We start from the raw sequence: 19,229 nt of genomic DNA, 5'->3' as shown, positions 1-19,229 counted from the left end.
GATTCCTGGAGTTCTTTCCTCTGAGAACTCTCTCCTTTCTGGTACTCTGCCCCAGAAATTCAAGCCACCCGAGACTCTGCTCTCCAGTCTCTTCCAGTGTCTCTTCCACTGAATGAGGCTGCTCATGCTTTGCTTGTTGTCTCTCTTTGTGCTGTGGTTTGGAAGTGTCTCCAGGAGCAATGACAGGGTTCATTTTTTTTAAATTCACTTTTCTCAAGGATCAAATTTCTGTGCTTCCTCTTTTCCAGTGTCAGAAAAGTGTAGTTTTATATATTTTTGTACAGTTTTTTTCTGTTTATTGTGGAAAGGCTAGTTTACTACTAATTATTCTGTCATGAACAGAAGAGTAAGATTATTCCATTTGTTGAGAATGAGAATTCTTATTCATTACAACCACATTTAACATCACATAAAATAGGCATAAAATAGATCAAACCTGTAAGTATGTTTCATTTAGAAAACTAGATGCATTATTTCTAGAATAATTCCATATTTCACATTTTAATCAATTAAAAATTTGATTTTCTCCAGCTGTTTAAAACTTTGTTGCTGTTTAAAACTACATGTAACTTATGAGAAGTTTTAATCATATATGTGTTAGTATTTTTATCTTTGAAGATTAACTTCAAGAGCAAATACTTAAGATCAAACTGGAAAATGAAACTGTCAAGGTGTTTTTTTAAATTAAATTTGGATAAATATAAATGCATTAAGATTTTAAGAAAAAGAGAATGACATATGATATCTTTTTGGACTCACTGTCAAGCATTTTGGTAACTACTTCCCATAAATTACCTTCAAAGATCCACATTTATATCAAATAAAACATGCTTTTGAGGAGATCAGAGCATTTGTGGTAAATGTTAGTCTATTTATTTTTGGGAATAAGATCCTATATTTGCATTTAGGATATGGCGGATGTACTATGTTCAAGCTAGTTTGTAAAACATGAATAAAATTTAATCAAAAATTATTTTCAAATATCGTGCCATAAGATTAACAATAACAAATATTGTTTCTTATTGTTTCTACCCAGACTAGTAAATTGAAATACTTGCAAATCCTTTATGGCTTTAAGCTTTTGAACTTATAAGATGTCTTTCAGGGTTTAAGGGACGTTTTCTTGAACTCCCATCCTTCAATCTGCACTTAATGTCTCTTTTTTGTGCACCCATGGACTACCTTGGGGAATATTTCAAAAATAGCACTTTATTTACAGAATTGTAATGATCTATTGACTTCTTTGTTTTTCCCATTTGATTTTAAATCCCACAAGGCCATGAATGGTATATTTTTCATCCTGGTGTCCTTTACAGCCTCCAATACAGAATGGATATTTTGTACTTGTTTATTAAGTAAACAAATAGTTTCTGTATTCCAATTTGTATTAAAAAGGTTATGCTAGTATATTAGAATATGAACATTAGTCAAATGATTGGATGCTAACAAATTCTGTGTCTTCTCTTACAGGCTCTTAAATCTGATCTACAATGGAAAAATTTCTTTTTTATCTGTTTTTCATTGGCATAGCAGTGAGAGCTCAGATCTGTCCAAAGCGTTGTGTCTGTCAGATTTTGTCTCCTAATCTTGCAACCCTTTGTGCCAAGAAAGGGCTTTTATTTGTTCCACCCAACATTGACAGAAGAACTGTGGAATTGCGGTTGGCAGACAATTTTGTTACAAATATTAAAAGGAAAGATTTTGCCAATATGACCAGCTTGGTGGACCTGACTCTATCCAGGAATACAATAAGTTTTATTACACCTCATGCTTTTGCTGACTTACGAAATTTGAGGGCACTGCATTTGAATAGCAACCGATTAACTAAAATTACAAATGATATGTTCAGTGGGCTTTCCAATCTGCATCATTTGATATTGAACAACAATCAGCTGACTTTAATTTCTTCTACAGCATTTGATGATGTCTTTGCCCTTGAGGAACTGGATCTGTCCTATAATAATTTAGAAACAATTCCTTGGGATGCCGTTGAGAAGATGGTTAGCTTGCACACCCTTAGTTTGGATCACAACATGATTGATAACATTCCTAAGGGGACTTTCTCCCACTTGCACAAGATGACTCGGCTAGATGTAACATCAAATAAATTGCAGAAGCTACCGCCTGACCCTCTCTTTCAGCGAGCTCAGGTACTAGCAACCTCAGGAATCATAAGCCCCTCTACTTTTGCATTAAGTTTTGGTGGAAACCCTTTGCATTGCAATTGTGAATTGTTGTGGTTGAGGCGTCTGTCCAGGGAAGATGACCTTGAGACCTGTGCTTCGCCAGCACTTTTGACTGGCCGCTATTTTTGGTCAATTCCTGAGGAAGAGTTCTTGTGTGAGCCTCCTCTCATCACTCGTCATACACATGAGATGAGAGTCCTGGAGGGTCAAAGGGCAACACTGAGGTGCAAAGCCAGGGGAGACCCTGAACCTGCAATTCACTGGATTTCTCCTGAAGGGAAGCTTATTTCGAATGCAACAAGATCTCTGGTGTATGATAATGGGACACTTGACATCCTTATAACGACTGTCAAGGATACAGGTGCTTTTACCTGCATTGCTTCCAATCCTGCTGGGGAGGCAACACAAACGGTGGATCTTCATATAATTAAGCTCCCTCACTTACTAAACAGTACAAACCACATCCATGAGCCTGATCCTGGGTCTTCAGATATCTCAACTTCTACTAAGTCAGGTTCTAATGCAAGCAGCAGTAATGGTGATACCAAAATGAGTCAAGATAAAATTGTGGTGGCAGAGGCAACATCGTCTACGGCACTACTTAAATTTAATTTTCAAAGAAATATCCCTGGAATACGTATGTTTCAAATCCAGTACAATGGCACTTATGATGACACCCTTGTTTACAGGTAAGAAAAGTTAAGCACATTTTTATACTCAATAGCCATCTTAGTGTAGGACTTGTTACTCCACGACTGATTTCTTTTTAATTGGCAGTGCTACCCTTTTTTGTAATGATAGTACTCCATTTTTTAAAGAATATAATGTGAGGCTTGTGAAAGGTGAATACATATGGGGATATATTTTGAATGGTGTTATTTTTAGAGAGTTCAAATTTATATTTAATATTATGCTTGCTTACTTTTTTCCCCTCATCTAAGAGATGTGACTATCAGAGAACAAGATTGATTTATTTTAAAAATTCAAAAACATACCAGAATTTACACATCCACAAGAGTGTTCTTTCCTTCAAGGAAGTCACGTTGGGAGGCTATTCCATTATCCCAATGATGCTGCCATTGCTCAAAGCACTTTTGGAATTATCTTTAGAACCTTCGTCATACTATTTTGAATATCCTCAGTGGTGGCAAATCTTCGTCTTTTGAGGGTGAATTTGAATTTTGGAAACAAGCAAAAGCCATTTGGAGCCAAGTCTTATGAATAAGGTGGGTGATCAAGATGGGTGTTGCCATTTTTTGGTCAAAAATAGGATGTAACTATAAAATAATGAGACTGATTTTTTGAGTGATTGAGTTACGTGTGTGTGTGTTGTCTCATGTACCCTGGTTCTTAAGACAGTTCCAAAGAGAAAGTTCGCAAATATTTTGAGCAGTGAAAGTATCGCTGGAGTTAAGTATGTCATCTCCGGATAAGGACATTGATGGAGAATTTGCATTTGAGTAAAGGATTTCTGGTATGTTTTTCTAAAGTTCAGCCTCATTGATTTATAGTCACATCTTGTCCAATTTTCAGTTGGAAATACACATTTTTACCCCTCCATATAATTTCAGTCATGATAGACTATTATTACTCCTAGGAAACGATGCAAAATCATGGCTTTGAAATATATATATATATTTTTTTTTTGTCTTTATGCTTTTCTGAAATCAGATCAACTCAGTTCTTATATACCCAGATGAATTCTTGAAGATAATTTGATTTTCACTCATGTATGGAAATTTTTAGAAATGAGCATGAGCTGGTAGAAAACAACAAAACTGGCCTAGCTAGCCATGTGATCGATCCTGGGCAAGGTTCTACCTGGCTGAGTTTTAATTTCCTCATCTTTAAAAGGAAGAGATTAGAGTGAATGGTTTCTAATACCCCTCTCATTACTAAATGTTGGGGATGTCGACTCTGATGCATGTATATTAGCACAAAGTAGCTTGCCCTAGTCATACTCTTCACCCAGGCTATGGGTTATTTAGCCCGTTGTCAAAGACCAGCATCCACCCCCACCCCTCCCCTTCCTGCAGCTACTGGACATTCTATATATTTTAAGCATTAATTCTGTAACATAGGGCAGTTAGTTTCTATTTTCCAAATTCCAAGGTTTTAATTCTTCCATGACAAGTAAATTCTATGTGACCTTGAGGACATTGCTTGTATTCCTGACCCTACTGTTTGTCATGTGTAAAATAATGATAATGCTTACTTTGTATGGTCACTGTAAAAGTTAAATCATAATGTATATAAAGTGCTTAGTAATGCCTCGTATTTATCATGCACTCACTAAATGGTAGTGATTTCAATCACAAATACATATTCTGGCCTAAAAGTTTCTTGGAACATTTAGAATACATTGTGTAGGTTGTATAACAGTTTAGCATGGGCAAGTTTTGAAATTCCTAAAACTCTCTTTCAGGGAAAAAATACAGTTTCAAACCTTTTTTTCCAAATTAACTCTTAGTCTAGGTCATATTTGGTTGCTACTAAGAAAAAATTAGTGGAAAACAGGCATCCACAGAAACTTTTGTGATACAATGGATTCAGAGTTGTCTATAAACTCTTATCAAACTGTAGAAATTTGTGCTGAAGGTAATTTCATCAGCCCACAATGGGGAGCACGACGGGTTTATGTTCTGGTCAACAGCCTTGCCTTGTTCGCGTTTCTAGGACAATATTACCCATACATTTTCATCTACCTCATTTATAGATAAAAGCATATTGGGAAGCAAGTGTTGAAGGCATCAGAGAGGGCTGAGATCTGTAGATAAAGTACTTAAATCTTAGTAATTATCTTAGTTATTAAAGATAGATTTACTCGGTATCATTCCATAGCAGGTTATAACTGATTTGGAAAATAAATACTCCGAAATGCATTTCCATTCTGGTTTCTAATGTGATTGTCAGTGTTTTCCCTTCCTTCAAATTGGCTTTTAGTCACAGAGGTGTTGTAAGTGCTAAATGGATTTGTTTAGTAGTCAGATAATGTCACAGTCACACCCTTCAAAAGCAATTTGTCATAAATGATTTTTTAGAGGTGGTTTTTATTAGGAGTTCTGCTTTGCCAAGCAATGTAATTAGTAAGCTTGTCAAGGCATGGTGCAGGCACCATTAATATAATGCAGAATCCAGCAATGACTTTTAGACGTTTTAACTGGGTAAATATAATAAGATTAGATCATTTTCCCATATTTCATATCTGTTATACGTGTGCTTATCTTAAAGATTACTGAAATGAACAGAACTGAAGTCATACTGACTGTGTGTATGTATGTTTTGTTTTGTTTTTAATATTAACACAAATTCCATTGTCCCTCAGAATGATACCTCCTACGAGCAAAACCTTTCTTGTCAATAACCTGGCTGCTGGAACTATGTATGACTTGTGTGTCTTGGCAATATACGATGATGGCATCACTTCCCTCACTGCCACAAGAGTCGTGGGTTGCATCCAGTTTACTACGGAACAGGATTATGTGCGATGCCATTTCATGCAGTCTCAGTTTTTGGGAGGCACCATGATTATTATTATTGGTGGAATAATTGTAGCATCCGTACTGGTTTTCATCATCATTCTAATGATCCGGTATAAGGTTTGTAACAATAATGGGCAACACAAGGTCACCAAGGTCAGCAATGTCTACTCTCAAACTAATGGGGCTCAAATGCAAGGCTGCAGTGTGACGCTGCCCCAGTCCGTGTCCAAACAAGCTGTGGGACGTGAAGAGAGTGTGCAGTGTTGTAAAGCCGCCAATGACAGTGTTATACAATCTGCAGAAACGTGCGCGAGTCAGGACTCCTCTACCACTACCTCTGCTTTGCCTCCTACCTGGACTTCAAGCACTTCTGTGTCCCAAAAGCAGAAAAGAAAGACTGGCACAAAGCCAAGCACCGAACCACAGAGTGAAGCTGTCACAACTGTGGAGTCCCAAAACACGAACAGGAACAACTCGACTGCATTGCAGTTAGCTAGTCGACCTCCTGATTCTCTCACAGAGGGGCCGGCGTCCAAAAGAGCACATTCAAAGCCAAGTAAGTTTCTCACTTTGCCTGCTGAGAGAGCCCGAGCGAGGCACAGGTCCTCCCTGAACGGAGAATTAAAGGAATGCTCTTGTTCCATTCACTCACCGAACCCATGTGGACTGTTGTCTAAAAGAAGTGTGTCTATGAATGTGATGTTAATTCAGTCCAACAGTTCTCATGGCCCTAGTGGAAAAGCGACTCTTTCAAATTCTGAGTGGATAATGGAAAGCACTGTGTAATTTATTCTTTCTTTTCAGTGAAAAAATCATTTTGAGAACTCACATAGGAAATTGGGGTTTGGAATTCCAGTCTTGTCTCTCTGAGACCTGGCTAATAGAGTCAAGGTGTATAAACCTTCTAGGGTATAGTTACCATATGTATATATATATAGAGAGAGAGAGGGTGTATATATATACACATATATATGTAACACATATAACATGGTTTAAGAAAAAAAGCATGACATAGCAGCAGTGCCTTCCCCTATTCTAAAACTGGCTTCTGGGGTCTGCAATAGCAGATCACAAAATGAAAGTTGTCATAGGAAAAAAAAGTCTTGCATATTTCCTCCAGTCTTACAAAGGACCACCTATGGAGGATTGGTATTTTTCGATGAGAAGATTGTATATTTTCTTTCAATCACAATGTTTTTTGTTTTTAGACAAATATTGTGGAGAACAACTCTGTGTTATGTTATTTAAAATAAAATACTCAATAAGTATACCCAACGGAGTTAAAGAAAGTACCCTTCTAAACAATATTCTTGATTCAGATGCCTTAATGATTCTATGATATTTCTCATCTATGACACAGCTTTTTCCATGGGAAGCAGAAGAAAATACAATGGATTTTACATTTATCAAAAAATCCAATTCAGTTTTAAGTCACACACCACAATTTCATATGCACATACCTGGGCATATGAAGATGTTTTCATTCATTCAATATACATTTGCTGAATGAATGTTTTATTTTTTTCATTTTTTTATAAGGAAGATTGGCATTAAGCTAACTTCTGTTGCCGATCTTCTCTTTTTGCTTGAGGAAGATTGTTGATGAACTAACATCTGTGCCAATCGTCCTCTATTTTATGTAGGATGCCACCACAGTGTGGCTTGATGAGTGGTGCTAGGTCCACGCCCCGGATCAAACTTGTAAAGCGGACCTCCAAAGCAGAGCACACGATCTTAACCACTGCACCACCAGGCCAGCCTCGAGTTTTGTGTTTTTATTACTGCAAGTTAAAAAGGGGGACAAAAAAGTCCTTTATCAAAAAGATGTTTATTTTCATCATCAAGTAAAATAAAAAACTTTTGATGGAGTTCTCATTACATTTATAAGCAATATAAAGTCATCGCTCATTAATCAAGTAGTGGTTTCCTTTTTCCCCTCTGCACTGCGATTCTGAATTTGACTATTTCTCTTAGAGCAAATGCATTTATTGTTTGAACCAAAACCGGTGATGAAATTTAATTACAAATGCAGCTTTGTGATAATACGTCATTAAAAGAAAGATTTTTAAATTTAGTCAGACAACAATATTGCTCCTTGATAATAAGCCCTTCTTGGACATTCACTGAGATGCAGGTCTGTAGATCAGTGTTCCTATGTACTCACTGAAAACCTTACAGCACGATGTGCTAACTTGATGATGTCTTATTCCAGATCGGTAAACGGAAGTTAGCTTTAAGGCTTTTGGTGGGATTTTTGTTTGTTTGGTTGGATTTTTTTAAAATAATGCTCATGTGGGAACTTTGCACAAAAAATTTTAGCCATAATATAATAAGGTATGTACTTTATTTATATAAAATGCTCCCTGGGAGTAAGTTAAGTACACAGTAAAAGTTTATTAACTCTTTCAGATCACTGGAAACGCCATTTAAAACACAAATGAGGAATGTCAATCCTTAGTTTAATTTCCTCCTGCTGGAGGCATATATAAAAATTGCAGTTAATTTTAACTTGACCGAGCACATCTTATCTTCCATGATTTATCGTGATGACATTCAGAATCAGGTAAGATGAAAGCAAGTAGAGATCACTTTCTGTGCCTGTCTGGAAGAAAATGGTCTGATGGACTCTCATGCCCTTGGGTGTTTCCTAAATGCTGAGTCCACCCTGCGTCCCTTTCTGGAATTTGTCTTCCAGGCTGCTACAATCTCATCAGCCTTCAGGGGTCAAGACTGTAGCTCTTGGGAGGAATAATGAGATCACACGTGTGGTAGTAGTTTGTAAAATCAAAAGCATCACTCAAAGCGAAGTGGATTTTCAACATTGTATCTGTCATAATGCTCTGACGCCAACTAAAGATTCTTAACTAACGTCATTACTTAGTTCTTCACGAGGTGCCGATTGACAAAAACATATTACTTTCCCCCTTCCTAGTTTTCACCTCCATAGTATTGAAAAGTCCTGAATATATAGTAAAAGCTTTCAAGACTTAAACGAATCCCCAGAGAAGGAATCTGGGCTTCTGAAGGTTGTGATCAAGGGGACTCTGGAACCACACAGCATAGGCCGCAGCTTAGCAGGTCTACTCCGAGCTACTGCTTGGCTTACTGTCTATCTTTCAGTTGCCTGTATTTTTTAAAATCAATTCTCTGCTTATGTGTCTAATGAAGCTTTACTTAAAGATCTTTGATTTCTCATAAACATTTAGAACTCTATAATATCTAATCATGTGAAATGTATTCTGTTTGACTAAAGCCATCGAAACCATTTAAATTTTTATTACATTTACAAGACTATTTTCAGGATGAATTAACCAAATCCTTGAACATTTGTTCTTAGAAGTGATAAGAAGGGCTGTGTGCTTGTTTTTCAAAAACTTTGTATTTTGAGAGATCAACATAAGATTGGCCTTTTCAAATGTTTTTTTGGTTTTTTTTTTAAAGTATATGAAAAAACTTTTGCTCAGGGCTGTTTTGGTGTGCAGTGACTGAAAAATAAATCTGTGGGACGGTTCCAGGTGCTTAAAAGTAACTGGAATACTGTCTGAAACACAATAGTTCTTCAGATGAATGAAGAAGTGAATGGATAGATAAATAAATGAACGGGTAAATAAATAAATGAATGAATGGGGCCAGGGAGGAAGGTCCAGTAATACGAGCTTTGATTCATTAGCACGATAGACATTTGTGGTCCAGACATTATATTGCTACAAGCAAGAAATTCTCTGTCTCTTTCTAGTTTTCTTCCTGTCATTTCTTGCATTCCTCGCTGAACCAGCAGTATGTATATACATATATATATATATATGTATATGTGTGATCCAAAGCACATGGTTTGCTGATTGTCATTGCTGACTATGTATGGGTTATATATATGGTTTTTGATGCCTTATTCTTAATTACTTTTCTTTCATTTTAGCCATTTTGCACTATGGTTTCAGCTTGTTCAAGATGAAAACAAACTAAGAAACAATGTATTTCCAGATCTTTACTCCAAACTTTTTTTTCTTACTTATATGTGTTCCTGTGTTGTTTCCTGTTTCTTTTGGATAATTGTCCCCAAATTTGAAAATGTCAAACTACTATTAAAGTAGGTTTTTTTTTTAATATATGTAATATCTGAATGTCATAAGGGGATAATGAAGCTCCCTCTAAATCCTAAGAGGAAACAAAGTTTGGTTTGATGAATATTATTTATTTTTAGCCTACAAATAGATTAATACAGAGGAACATTAAATGCAATAATTTAAATTTGATACCATAACACTCTCACTATGACCAATTTATTTCCTATATTTTTCCCAAGTAGTAAATGTAGTTAGTTAAGCTGACGTCACAGTAAGCTATTTATGCTTTCAGACAGTTGATTTTAGCTGCTTTGAAGATATATTTTATTTTGAAAAATAGGTTTTTGAACTATTAAAAGGCATCTATAAACATAAAAAGGCTGCTATCTCAATGATACATACGTTCTCCACAAGAATTTAAGTAATTTTTAAAAAATTAAATGTATTCCGCTTGTCTATAGGGATTGCTTTTTATCATTTTTTATGAAGTATTTTCTACTTCACTTTAAAGCATTCGGAATTCTTAAATTCCAGACTAAATTTTAACTATTTTATTTGTTTGTATTTCTCAAAGGAAACTAAATATTTCATTTATAAAGTTAATAAACTTAGTAGAGCCATTATCACCAATTTTACATCCATTGCCTTTTAGTATTTTCCCCTCTGTCTATTCACAATAGTAAACTTAAAAACAATCGTTAAAATGCCAACAGTTTAAAAAATTCCGAATACGTAAAACATCTTATTGTACATAGAATTGTGAAGGTAAACGGAGCGTTATTTCAAAGAAGCCTGCAGATAGGAGCCCTTGTCTTCTTGGTGTGGCGAAATTCCAGTCCCATTTTATAATGCTGAGAAAGCAGTGCTCATTTATGTACCACAGAATGAAGACTCTCTACTCTCTACTCCCTGCTCAGCCTTCCCTTGGTCTCAGGAAGAGTCCAGTCTTTCTCCTTCATCAGTATCTGTGGATGCTTCCGTGTGTGAGTGGTGTGAAGGGTTCTGGGGAAAGGACTTCAGCACAGAGGTGGATTGGATGGGAAAGGATATTTTTCTCATCATCCTAGGTTGAGGATGATGATGATGATGATAACTTATCTTATTATGTTTGGAAGTTAAATGTTAGTTGAGTTAAATTTATGGATAAGGAATCTCTCATTTTTAAAATGTCGTAGAGAAAATAGCCAAAATTAATGACACAATTTTGTAATAGCTTCATAGCTCTGTCTTTCTGATTACTCAGTCCTTTCCCTCTTGTGCTAGATAATGAATACGTGCTGGGATTACAAATGCAGTTGGTTTTTGTCAGGTTTGGTTTGTCCCTTTGTTTATTTGTTTTGCAGCAGAGCCAATCCTTCTTGTAGCAGTACAGAAGATCGCTTAATGTAGAAAGAATGGTAAACATAAACTGTGATTGAGTCAGCCTAAAATCGTGGTGTTATCTGATGTGGGACATAGAGAGGAAGAGTTTGTAACTGGGAGTATATTTAAGTATGAAATTACCTCATTTAGGTAATATTAGTGCATTTGCAGTTTTATCAAATATTACAAATAGTCAGTATAAAAAATAATTAGGGTACCATTGTCTTCTGATTTTGGTCAGCTATTTCAAAGTCAAAATTTAGTATCTAAAGTTACCATTGAATAAAATACATATGCTGCATATATTTATATATCTATTTATGTAGATAGAGATATATGTAACATAGAGATATACTAATATATGTACTTATAAAATTTATCATTTAAAATCATAATTTTGTGTCCTGAAGCATGGATTGTAATTACTGTAACAAAATCACATTTAAATGGACTGGCTATAAGAGAACTTCTCCCAGAACAACTGTACAAACTATGTTTATTTATCAGATTCCAGTGGAATATAAAGTCTCAAGTACAAATTTAATTTTCTGAACTTCCTAGTGATAACCTTCTCTACAATATTCATCCATCCTTTTCAAAGAGGTGACTGTTATGTTCATGAATTTTAAAAACAAATATTTTCCGATACATTCAGGGGAAAGCTGTGAAGTCCCTTTCATTTTGTGTTTGGAAATGGAGGCACATTTAATCTTGCCTGAAACATGAGCTGGATGAATAGTGTGATTCTGCTCCAGAATATATCCAATAAATTAGTGCTCTAGGGGCTTGTGAAATATACTATGTTGGCTCTACCATAATGTAATTTCCTGATCATTTTCTTCTGTGTAATGTGAACATGTCTTATGACTGCTTTCATGTAAAACCTAATCTCCAGAGGCCATTGTAAATTTATATGAATATTTGTGCTAGAGGTTTTATAAAAAAGAATTCTGTACTATTCTCGTCACACTCACCTGTGACCCCTGAGAACAACTTTTTCCTGAGACACCTAATTTTTCCTTATCCTTGTGTCACTTGTTAATGACTAGAAGTATTTGCTTACAAAGAGGACATTTTGGAAAGAAATAGAATGTGTGCTATGCAAGGCTATGGAATGATATTAAACATTTGCAGCCAATTGGAACATATGTATGGACTTTTAAAGGCAGAATATTTGCGTTTAGAACATTACTGTTTTATATAAGGATAAATGGGTACTCAGTAAAACATGCTATTATTTGGGGGGGTTACTGCATAATAGTTTATATTTAAATGATCATTTTATGCTGTGCATGGTAATATGGTGAAATGACATTTCCTGCTCTGGATTTTTTTTTTTCTTGATGCATCTTTCCATATTAACCATATGCAACTCTGTAGTAGAAATGTTAATTTTGCAAAGGGAAAATGAATAGAAGCCTAATTCTCATACTGAACTTTGGCCAGAAAAGCACATTCCATATTGATAATTATTTATTGTAATAACTAGAAAAATATTTTTAAAAATTCTACCTTTATAGTATAATATGTCAGGAAGTAGCCATAGAGAACTACAAATTATTATAAAAGTCAGTTGCAATTAACCCAAGAACTGGTAAGTTCAAAGAAAAGTCTAGATAAATCTTTGTTAAGAGAAATCTTATCAAGATTTCAGTGAGAAATGTTTTCAGGTCTGTTTCTTAAAAAAAGAATTGTTCATGACACTACACATTTTATTCCCAGATGCTTTGCCTGACTAATGTTGACCAGATTGTCCAGGAAACACAGGTGAGATCCTTGTTACCTGTCGCATTCTTCAGCACTTAAGTGGGCATAGTCTTTTATAAATGAATTTTTAATTTTTGTTTTACTAGCTTATTTGGCTTGTGGAAATTTTCCGTTAAAACTTGCTCAATGGTAAAGACTGGAGTTCGGTTTGGCTAAGTGAATTTCTAGTTCCCAAGTTTAGACATATTTCTGGTTGTGACATTTCCAATTCATACAGTAAGAGGAATGGGAATGTGGTTGTGACTGTGGAGTCCCTCTTGGAGTCATGCCTGATATCATGTGCATTTTTACAAATACTCCCCAATGTGAAGACTGTAGCTTGATAAGAATGTCCTCATCCTTGACCTCCACATCCTCATAGGAGCAAAGGTGATCCATTTTGCCTTGCTGAAAGTGGATGAACAGGACTGTCTCACTGTTATCTAAAATGAATGAACCCACTATAAAATGTAGCAAAAGACTACACATGAAATATTCATGGTATTCCTTTTGTCAGCAACCAATTACTCTTCTTGGTTGTGGGGTTTGTTTGGTTTTTTTTTTTTGAAGTTTCAAATGAGTATTTGATTCCTGCACTTTAATTGGATCAGAAAGTGTGTTTCCAGAGCAGAATAGCACTTTAGCAATCTGTTCAAACAGCTGGAAGCATCAACCATTTGCTTAAGGTTTAGCACAGAAAAATTATTCTGCTCTTAAAAGTTCTAAAAACGGCCACTGATTTATTTGTTGGTAGTAAAAATAGGGTCTTGTTTATTTTAAATTTCATATTTAAAAGATAACAATAATTGGGACAATCATTCAGGGTTTTCCCTAATGAATTTCATTCTGAATCAAAGAAAATGCTTTTCATGCATCATTTCTTTACCAAATTTAGGATCCCTTTCCTGTGTTGCAAAAATTGCACAGATGCCTCACTGGAAACAATCAATAGCACAGTGTCGGGCACACACTTTGTCTTCTGTGTTGTGTACTGAACTGACCTACCTGAAGGTGCATTGTCCCACCATCACCCTCTACTTCTCTTTCTGAATCTTAACTTCTCTCTCTCTTTCTCTTCCTCCCTTCCTCTCCGTCTTCCTTCTTCCCTAACCTCCCTCGCAGTTGTTGACTTTAAAAAGTTCATTTATCATGTAACTTTGGACACCTAGCTGTTCGGAAAGTTAGGATATCTTTAGAAAGGGATAAAGAAGGACATGGTTAATCTCTCAGAAGCACGATCCACAATGGTGCTAAATGTTATATCAAGCTCTGGAAGCAGGAGAGTCGATCTGAGTCATTTTTCAATTACCAGTTAAAGTAATTTCCCAAATATTCACATTTCATGGGACATGTTACATATTATAGTGTTTATTTTTTACTTAACCACATTGTAGAAGTCAAATTTAGAGAAAAGTCATCTCCTGGGAGTTTGTGTACTACAGGAGATGGCACAGGGTTTGCCAATGTGATGAGTAAGTCAGTTTTCTGATAATGACTTTCTTTGTCTTAAAATAAGTCGTATTAATTATAGAAGGTTTGGAAAACACAGCTAAAAGTAAAAGTAAGTATAAATCTGTTATAATCCACCACTTAGGCACAAATACTAACAATCTGGTGCATAACCTTTCAGTGACTTGTCATTTCTATATGTAGTAAATTCATGTGCATATATGTGTGTTGTGTATTAGATTTACAGAATGAATATATACATGCGGAATGTCACCTTTTTAAAAACTTTATGCTTTTTTCTTTAGTTCCCTTTCTGAAACAGATGACTATGTCATAATGTCATAGAAATGTCCTTCCATGCTTTGGCTAATTTTTCTTTCTTTCTACAAGCATTACAAGAAAAATAAATCCACGAGCAAAGAATAATTTTATCAAAATTTAGTGGCAATGCATCATTCACACATTAGCCAACTCCTTGCTACGTTTCTAGGATGAGATTTAAGTCACCCTATGACCTCAGGGTACCTGTTCTTGGTACTTGGTAAACGCTTTCTGCTCTAGCAGGCCTATCCTTCGAACTGCGGTCAGCACAACCAAACAGGGAGGCCCCTTTGGAGAGATTGTGACCTGCGTGCTCTTGGACTGCTCGCGGCCTTCCACACCACCAGCAGTCCTTCGCCGCGTGTGAAGGCCGTGAGGTAGAGCGCCGGAAGAGATTCCTCCTGCTCACAGCTTCTCAGCTCTTTTTAGGGGAGGATATAAAATTTTATTTTACATTTATATTTCCTGCAGGAAGGTAACATATGGCTATTCCTACCCAGAGGAAAAATATATTTTCCAACAATTTGGATATTGCCCGATGCATTACACTTAAATTAAAATGCTCCCTGTGTATATAGACAGTAAAAGTAAGCAAGAAAACTTACCACACATTTCTTTTTTTAATATATCAAAAATGTTTCCAAGGCATGATATTAAATTGATTATCCCTCAGTCCCTGATATACCTTCTAATAGGAAGGTACAGAGAAGGCAGAAGGGCTCGTCCGATCAGCGGCTCAGGTGTTCTTCATACTGAGGTGGCTGCTAAGACGCGTTTTTTTTTTTTTTCCTAAGGGTAAAGAGTTAATACGTTAATTTTATTTCCATTAGACAAAATATGCCCTATGCCAATTTTCTTCCCTAAGACCCTTCCTGCGTACGTATAGAAATAGAGCGAGCCGAAAATATTTAATCTATCACATACAATCCTTCTATAATAAAATCATTAGATTCTAGTCACACTAAGATGAATTGAGAGCAAAGGGGAGAGGAATCATTGATAAACTTGGTGATAACTATTCTGCACGTAAAATTTACATGTAAATTAACCTTATGTTTGAAAAGATTTTTATGCGTAAAGTGAACCCAGTAAAACAATGGATAGGCCATGTTCGGCAGTTAAAATAGAACAGTTGACTAGGTTGCATTTATACTGAAAATGCCTTAAGTAAAATTTCTTAAAAGGTATTTGTTGTCTTCAGACCAAGAAAATTTGTATACATTTTGTATGTGTACAAGTATGCACAAAAACTACCACTTATTCCATGATTGCTTGCACCAGCCTTTAAGATAATTGCTTCCTGATTTTAATAAATTTGACTTCTGATTATTCTGTGTTTAGTATCAATCAAGTTATTTTAAAAATGTAAACTTTGTCATAAAATCTCTGCTGCAAATGCAATAATCATGAAAGGAGTCCAGTTCTTTTAGAGAAACTATTAATATATAAGTGAATAAAAAATTAGTAATATTGATTATAAATGAACAGCAATATTTAAATTATGGGAAAATACAGGATTAGGAAAATATATGAAATAAGAGGTAAACAGCAAAGCAAATGTGTGTATATAATCCAGATATCTTTCCAGTGTTTTGTCCAAGCAAGAATGACCAATAAAAATATTTGGTTCTCCAGTGTTTTTTTTCTATGATATGCCCTTCAAGTGAATTTTTAAAAAATAAGAGTGATAGAATAGGCACATATGTAGAAAACATTTAGCTATTTTTGTAATAATTAAAGCACACTTTTTGACATTTATTTGAACATTACAGAAAATAAGAAAAAAAGTAGAACCCTAGCATTAGCAATGACCCTTAGAAATCATTTCCTTCTGTTTTAGATATCCTAACTGTACAAGATAAAAATCTTTCAAAGTTCTTCATTCCATTCAGAGTAAGGGCATTAACAGCATTTTCCCACAATCCATTCAGTGTCAGGACATTTCTTCTTCTCTTACTGTCGAGATAAAGCTTTCCTCTTTTCTTTGTGGTAGGGTTAATAAGGCTGTCTGTCCACAGGGCTTTGCATGATACCCTTTCACTGTTAAATGAGGACAGTTACCAAAACATACTGAACTTACCTCAAATTCATTATTTTCAGTTCTTGTAATATTTTAGTATAATTATTATAGTTTATCTTTTTTTCTGTGTGATGCCCTTGTAATTCTGTGTTCCATATTTAGATCTTTATGGAATAATTGTATGAGTTTGTCTATTGATAAGTAAAGTAAAAAAATGTTACTTTGAACATCCTACATGCATGTTTTGTTTTTGCTTTTGAGGAAGATTAGCCCTGAGCTAACATCTGCTGCCTATCCTCTTCTTTTTTTTGCTGAGAAAGACTGGCTCTGAGCTAATATCCATGCCCATCTTGCTCTACTTTATATGTGGGACGCCCAACACAGCATGGTGTGTCAAGCAGTGCCATGCTGCACCCAGGATCCGAACTGGCAAACCCCGGGCCGCCAAAGCAGATGTGCGCACTTAACCCCTGCGCCACCGGGCAGGCCCACTACATGCATGTTTGTATTCGGCTTCATATTGTGTCATCATTTCCATAATGGTAGTAGCCTCAGGGCAGGCGAATTCATGCTATAGTTCCCAAAACTAATTGCTATTTCCTAATCTTCAAAATTAACAGCTTTTATATAAACCATAACTCCACAGCTTGTTAATAATGTTATTATGTAATGTGAAATTGAATAAAAAGCTCTTTAAGATATTTCAACTTATAGAATCTTTAACTTGATATTTAAATAGTTTGTTATTCTGGAAGGATTTATTATTTCCAAAGTTAAGCTAGTTATAATCTCCACTATATTTTTCTTCTAAGTATATTTAGTCTTGTCTATATTAGTACTTCCTGAAACTTGAACTTCAATATAATACAATTACATCTTTTTTCTTTCAAAGGGCATACATTATTGAAAATACAAAAAGAAATTAAAAACTTGTTGCTATCCAATTTCACCAAAATAAGCTAAGGCCTAAACCGAACAGATATATCCCACAATAATTAAAGTGATTTTGAAATGTCTTTCTTAGAATATTCCAGGTAAAGTATGACAGTGACATCTATTTTTCAGTAGTTTCCAAGGTAGTTGTTTTCTACAAATAGGATACACATCTATCAACTACTAACAATCTTCAAACGTTGTATAAATCCCTTGTTCAGTAATCCTCAAAAATTATTGTTTGTGCCAAAAAGAACTTCACTTACTCAGATTATCAAGTACTTTGAAATATTTTCTTAAATACAATATCTCTACAGTATTTTGCCTACTTTTATGACATAAAGTTATCCAAATCTGTTCTGCATCAGCATTTTGGTGTAGAATATTCAGCAGTTAAGGGAGAATCTATATTTCCTGACTCATTTGTGCCATGCATTTTATAAGCCCCAGCTTTTAAACATGTAGTTGTTTTTGAATGGAAAGGAGAGAAGTTACTTTTATTTCATATTTATAAAATTGTGTACTTCTCAAAAATTATTTTTCATCTTTGTCAAGGATAGACTTTATAGATATATCTTAAATCCATGAATACTGAGAACCCATATTAGAGGAAAAACATTTTCACAGCTTGATAATTAAATACTTTTTAAATGGCTTTTTTATAATTTTCTTTCAAAATCATGTTAACTATGGAATGCCCTTGTGAGTTATTGTCAGTTTCCATATTTATTTCATTTGTTCTGTGGATGAAGAACTAGTTAATGAAGACGAGCCATAGTCTTCACTATCATTATATTTATAATTAAATTTCATAAGATTTTAAGATGATACAAAACTCCCAAGAGAAGATATAAAAAAGTAGCAATCACTTAGATTTTAGATGTGATGAACAAATTTGATCTAATATGTTCATATTTTGAAAATCAGTATGAATATTTGTTAAAACTGAAATGGTATGTATTAATAAATAAAATCATTTTTTTTCTCTTAACTTGAGAATGTAAACATGGAAACCAAAGCAGGGGAGAGTGCCATTCTACAATTTGGCTTTGACTTGCATAACTATTTAGGCTTATTACACTTAGATTCCTTTTTAAAATGAAATTCTTTTATATGTTCACCAATTTAGAAGCACCAAGCAACATTTGAAGAGCTGATGTGCACATCTAGAAAGTTTTCAGCAGTGTATCTTATATTTTATAGCAATAACCTCCTGCCTGGCTGCTTATAGTTCAGTAACTTCTAGATTGCTAGCACAATGATCTTATTAGCTTTGTGTTTTTTTCTTTTTTTCCTTTTTTTTCTTTTCCTTTCATTTCAGAGGCTGGAGTTAATCTGAAGAGCATCACTTCTCTCCCTCCTGAAAAAAGTTGCCACTGATATTTTTACTGGATAAAATTCAAAAATGTTTCAATTCACAAGGCTAATTGTTGAACTGGTATCCTAGAAGAAACTGTCCACAGGAGCCGAAGCAGAAGTCTCTGATGCTGGTGGAACAGGCTCCGACAGGCCATGGTTCATCCCCTTTTAAAACCAAATTTTTTTTCTTCCGGCATACAAGTATTTTTTTTAAAGAAGGAAAGAAAAAAGCCTACATTGGCATTGAGTTCTGTATCAATCCATGTTACCTTGCCACCCATGATTTAAGACTGTAGAATCTTGAATT

The 19,229-nt window shown here is 35.0% G+C and overlaps 1 protein-coding gene across 1 annotated transcript; it reads left to right on the top strand.

Annotated features, from left to right (window-relative positions):
* The first annotated feature begins 1,490 nt into the window (after positions 1-1,490).
* LRFN5 (leucine rich repeat and fibronectin type III domain containing 5) lies at positions 1,491-18,956 on the top strand. Its single transcript, XM_046651676.1, has 4 exons — positions 1,491-2,875; positions 5,512-6,224; positions 12,817-12,861; positions 18,885-18,956. The coding sequence occupies exons 1-3, from the start codon at positions 1,491-1,493 to the stop codon at positions 12,831-12,833; spliced, it is 2,115 nt and encodes a 704-aa protein (XP_046507632.1). The 3' UTR covers positions 12,834-12,861; positions 18,885-18,956.
* The last annotated feature ends 273 nt before the right edge of the window (positions 18,957-19,229 follow it).

This window comes from Equus quagga, chromosome 2, assembly GCF_021613505.1.
Source record: "Equus quagga isolate Etosha38 chromosome 2, UCLA_HA_Equagga_1.0, whole genome shotgun sequence".
Classification (NCBI taxonomy): Eukaryota; Metazoa; Chordata; class Mammalia; order Perissodactyla; family Equidae; genus Equus; species Equus quagga.
Note: the sequence above shows the minus strand (reverse complement) of the source record. Positions and strands in the feature narration are given on the sequence as shown.

Bases quoted from the DNA above. Each gene is read 5' to 3' on its own strand.
- LRFN5 (XM_046651676.1), top strand. From the start codon at position 1,491: ATGGAAAAATTTCTTTTTTATCTGTTTTTCATTGGCATAGCAGTGAGA. The intron at 2,876-5,511 runs GTAAGAAAAGTT...ATTGTCCCTCAG, and splicing joins GATGACACCCTTGTTTACAG to AATGATACCTCCTACGAGCA.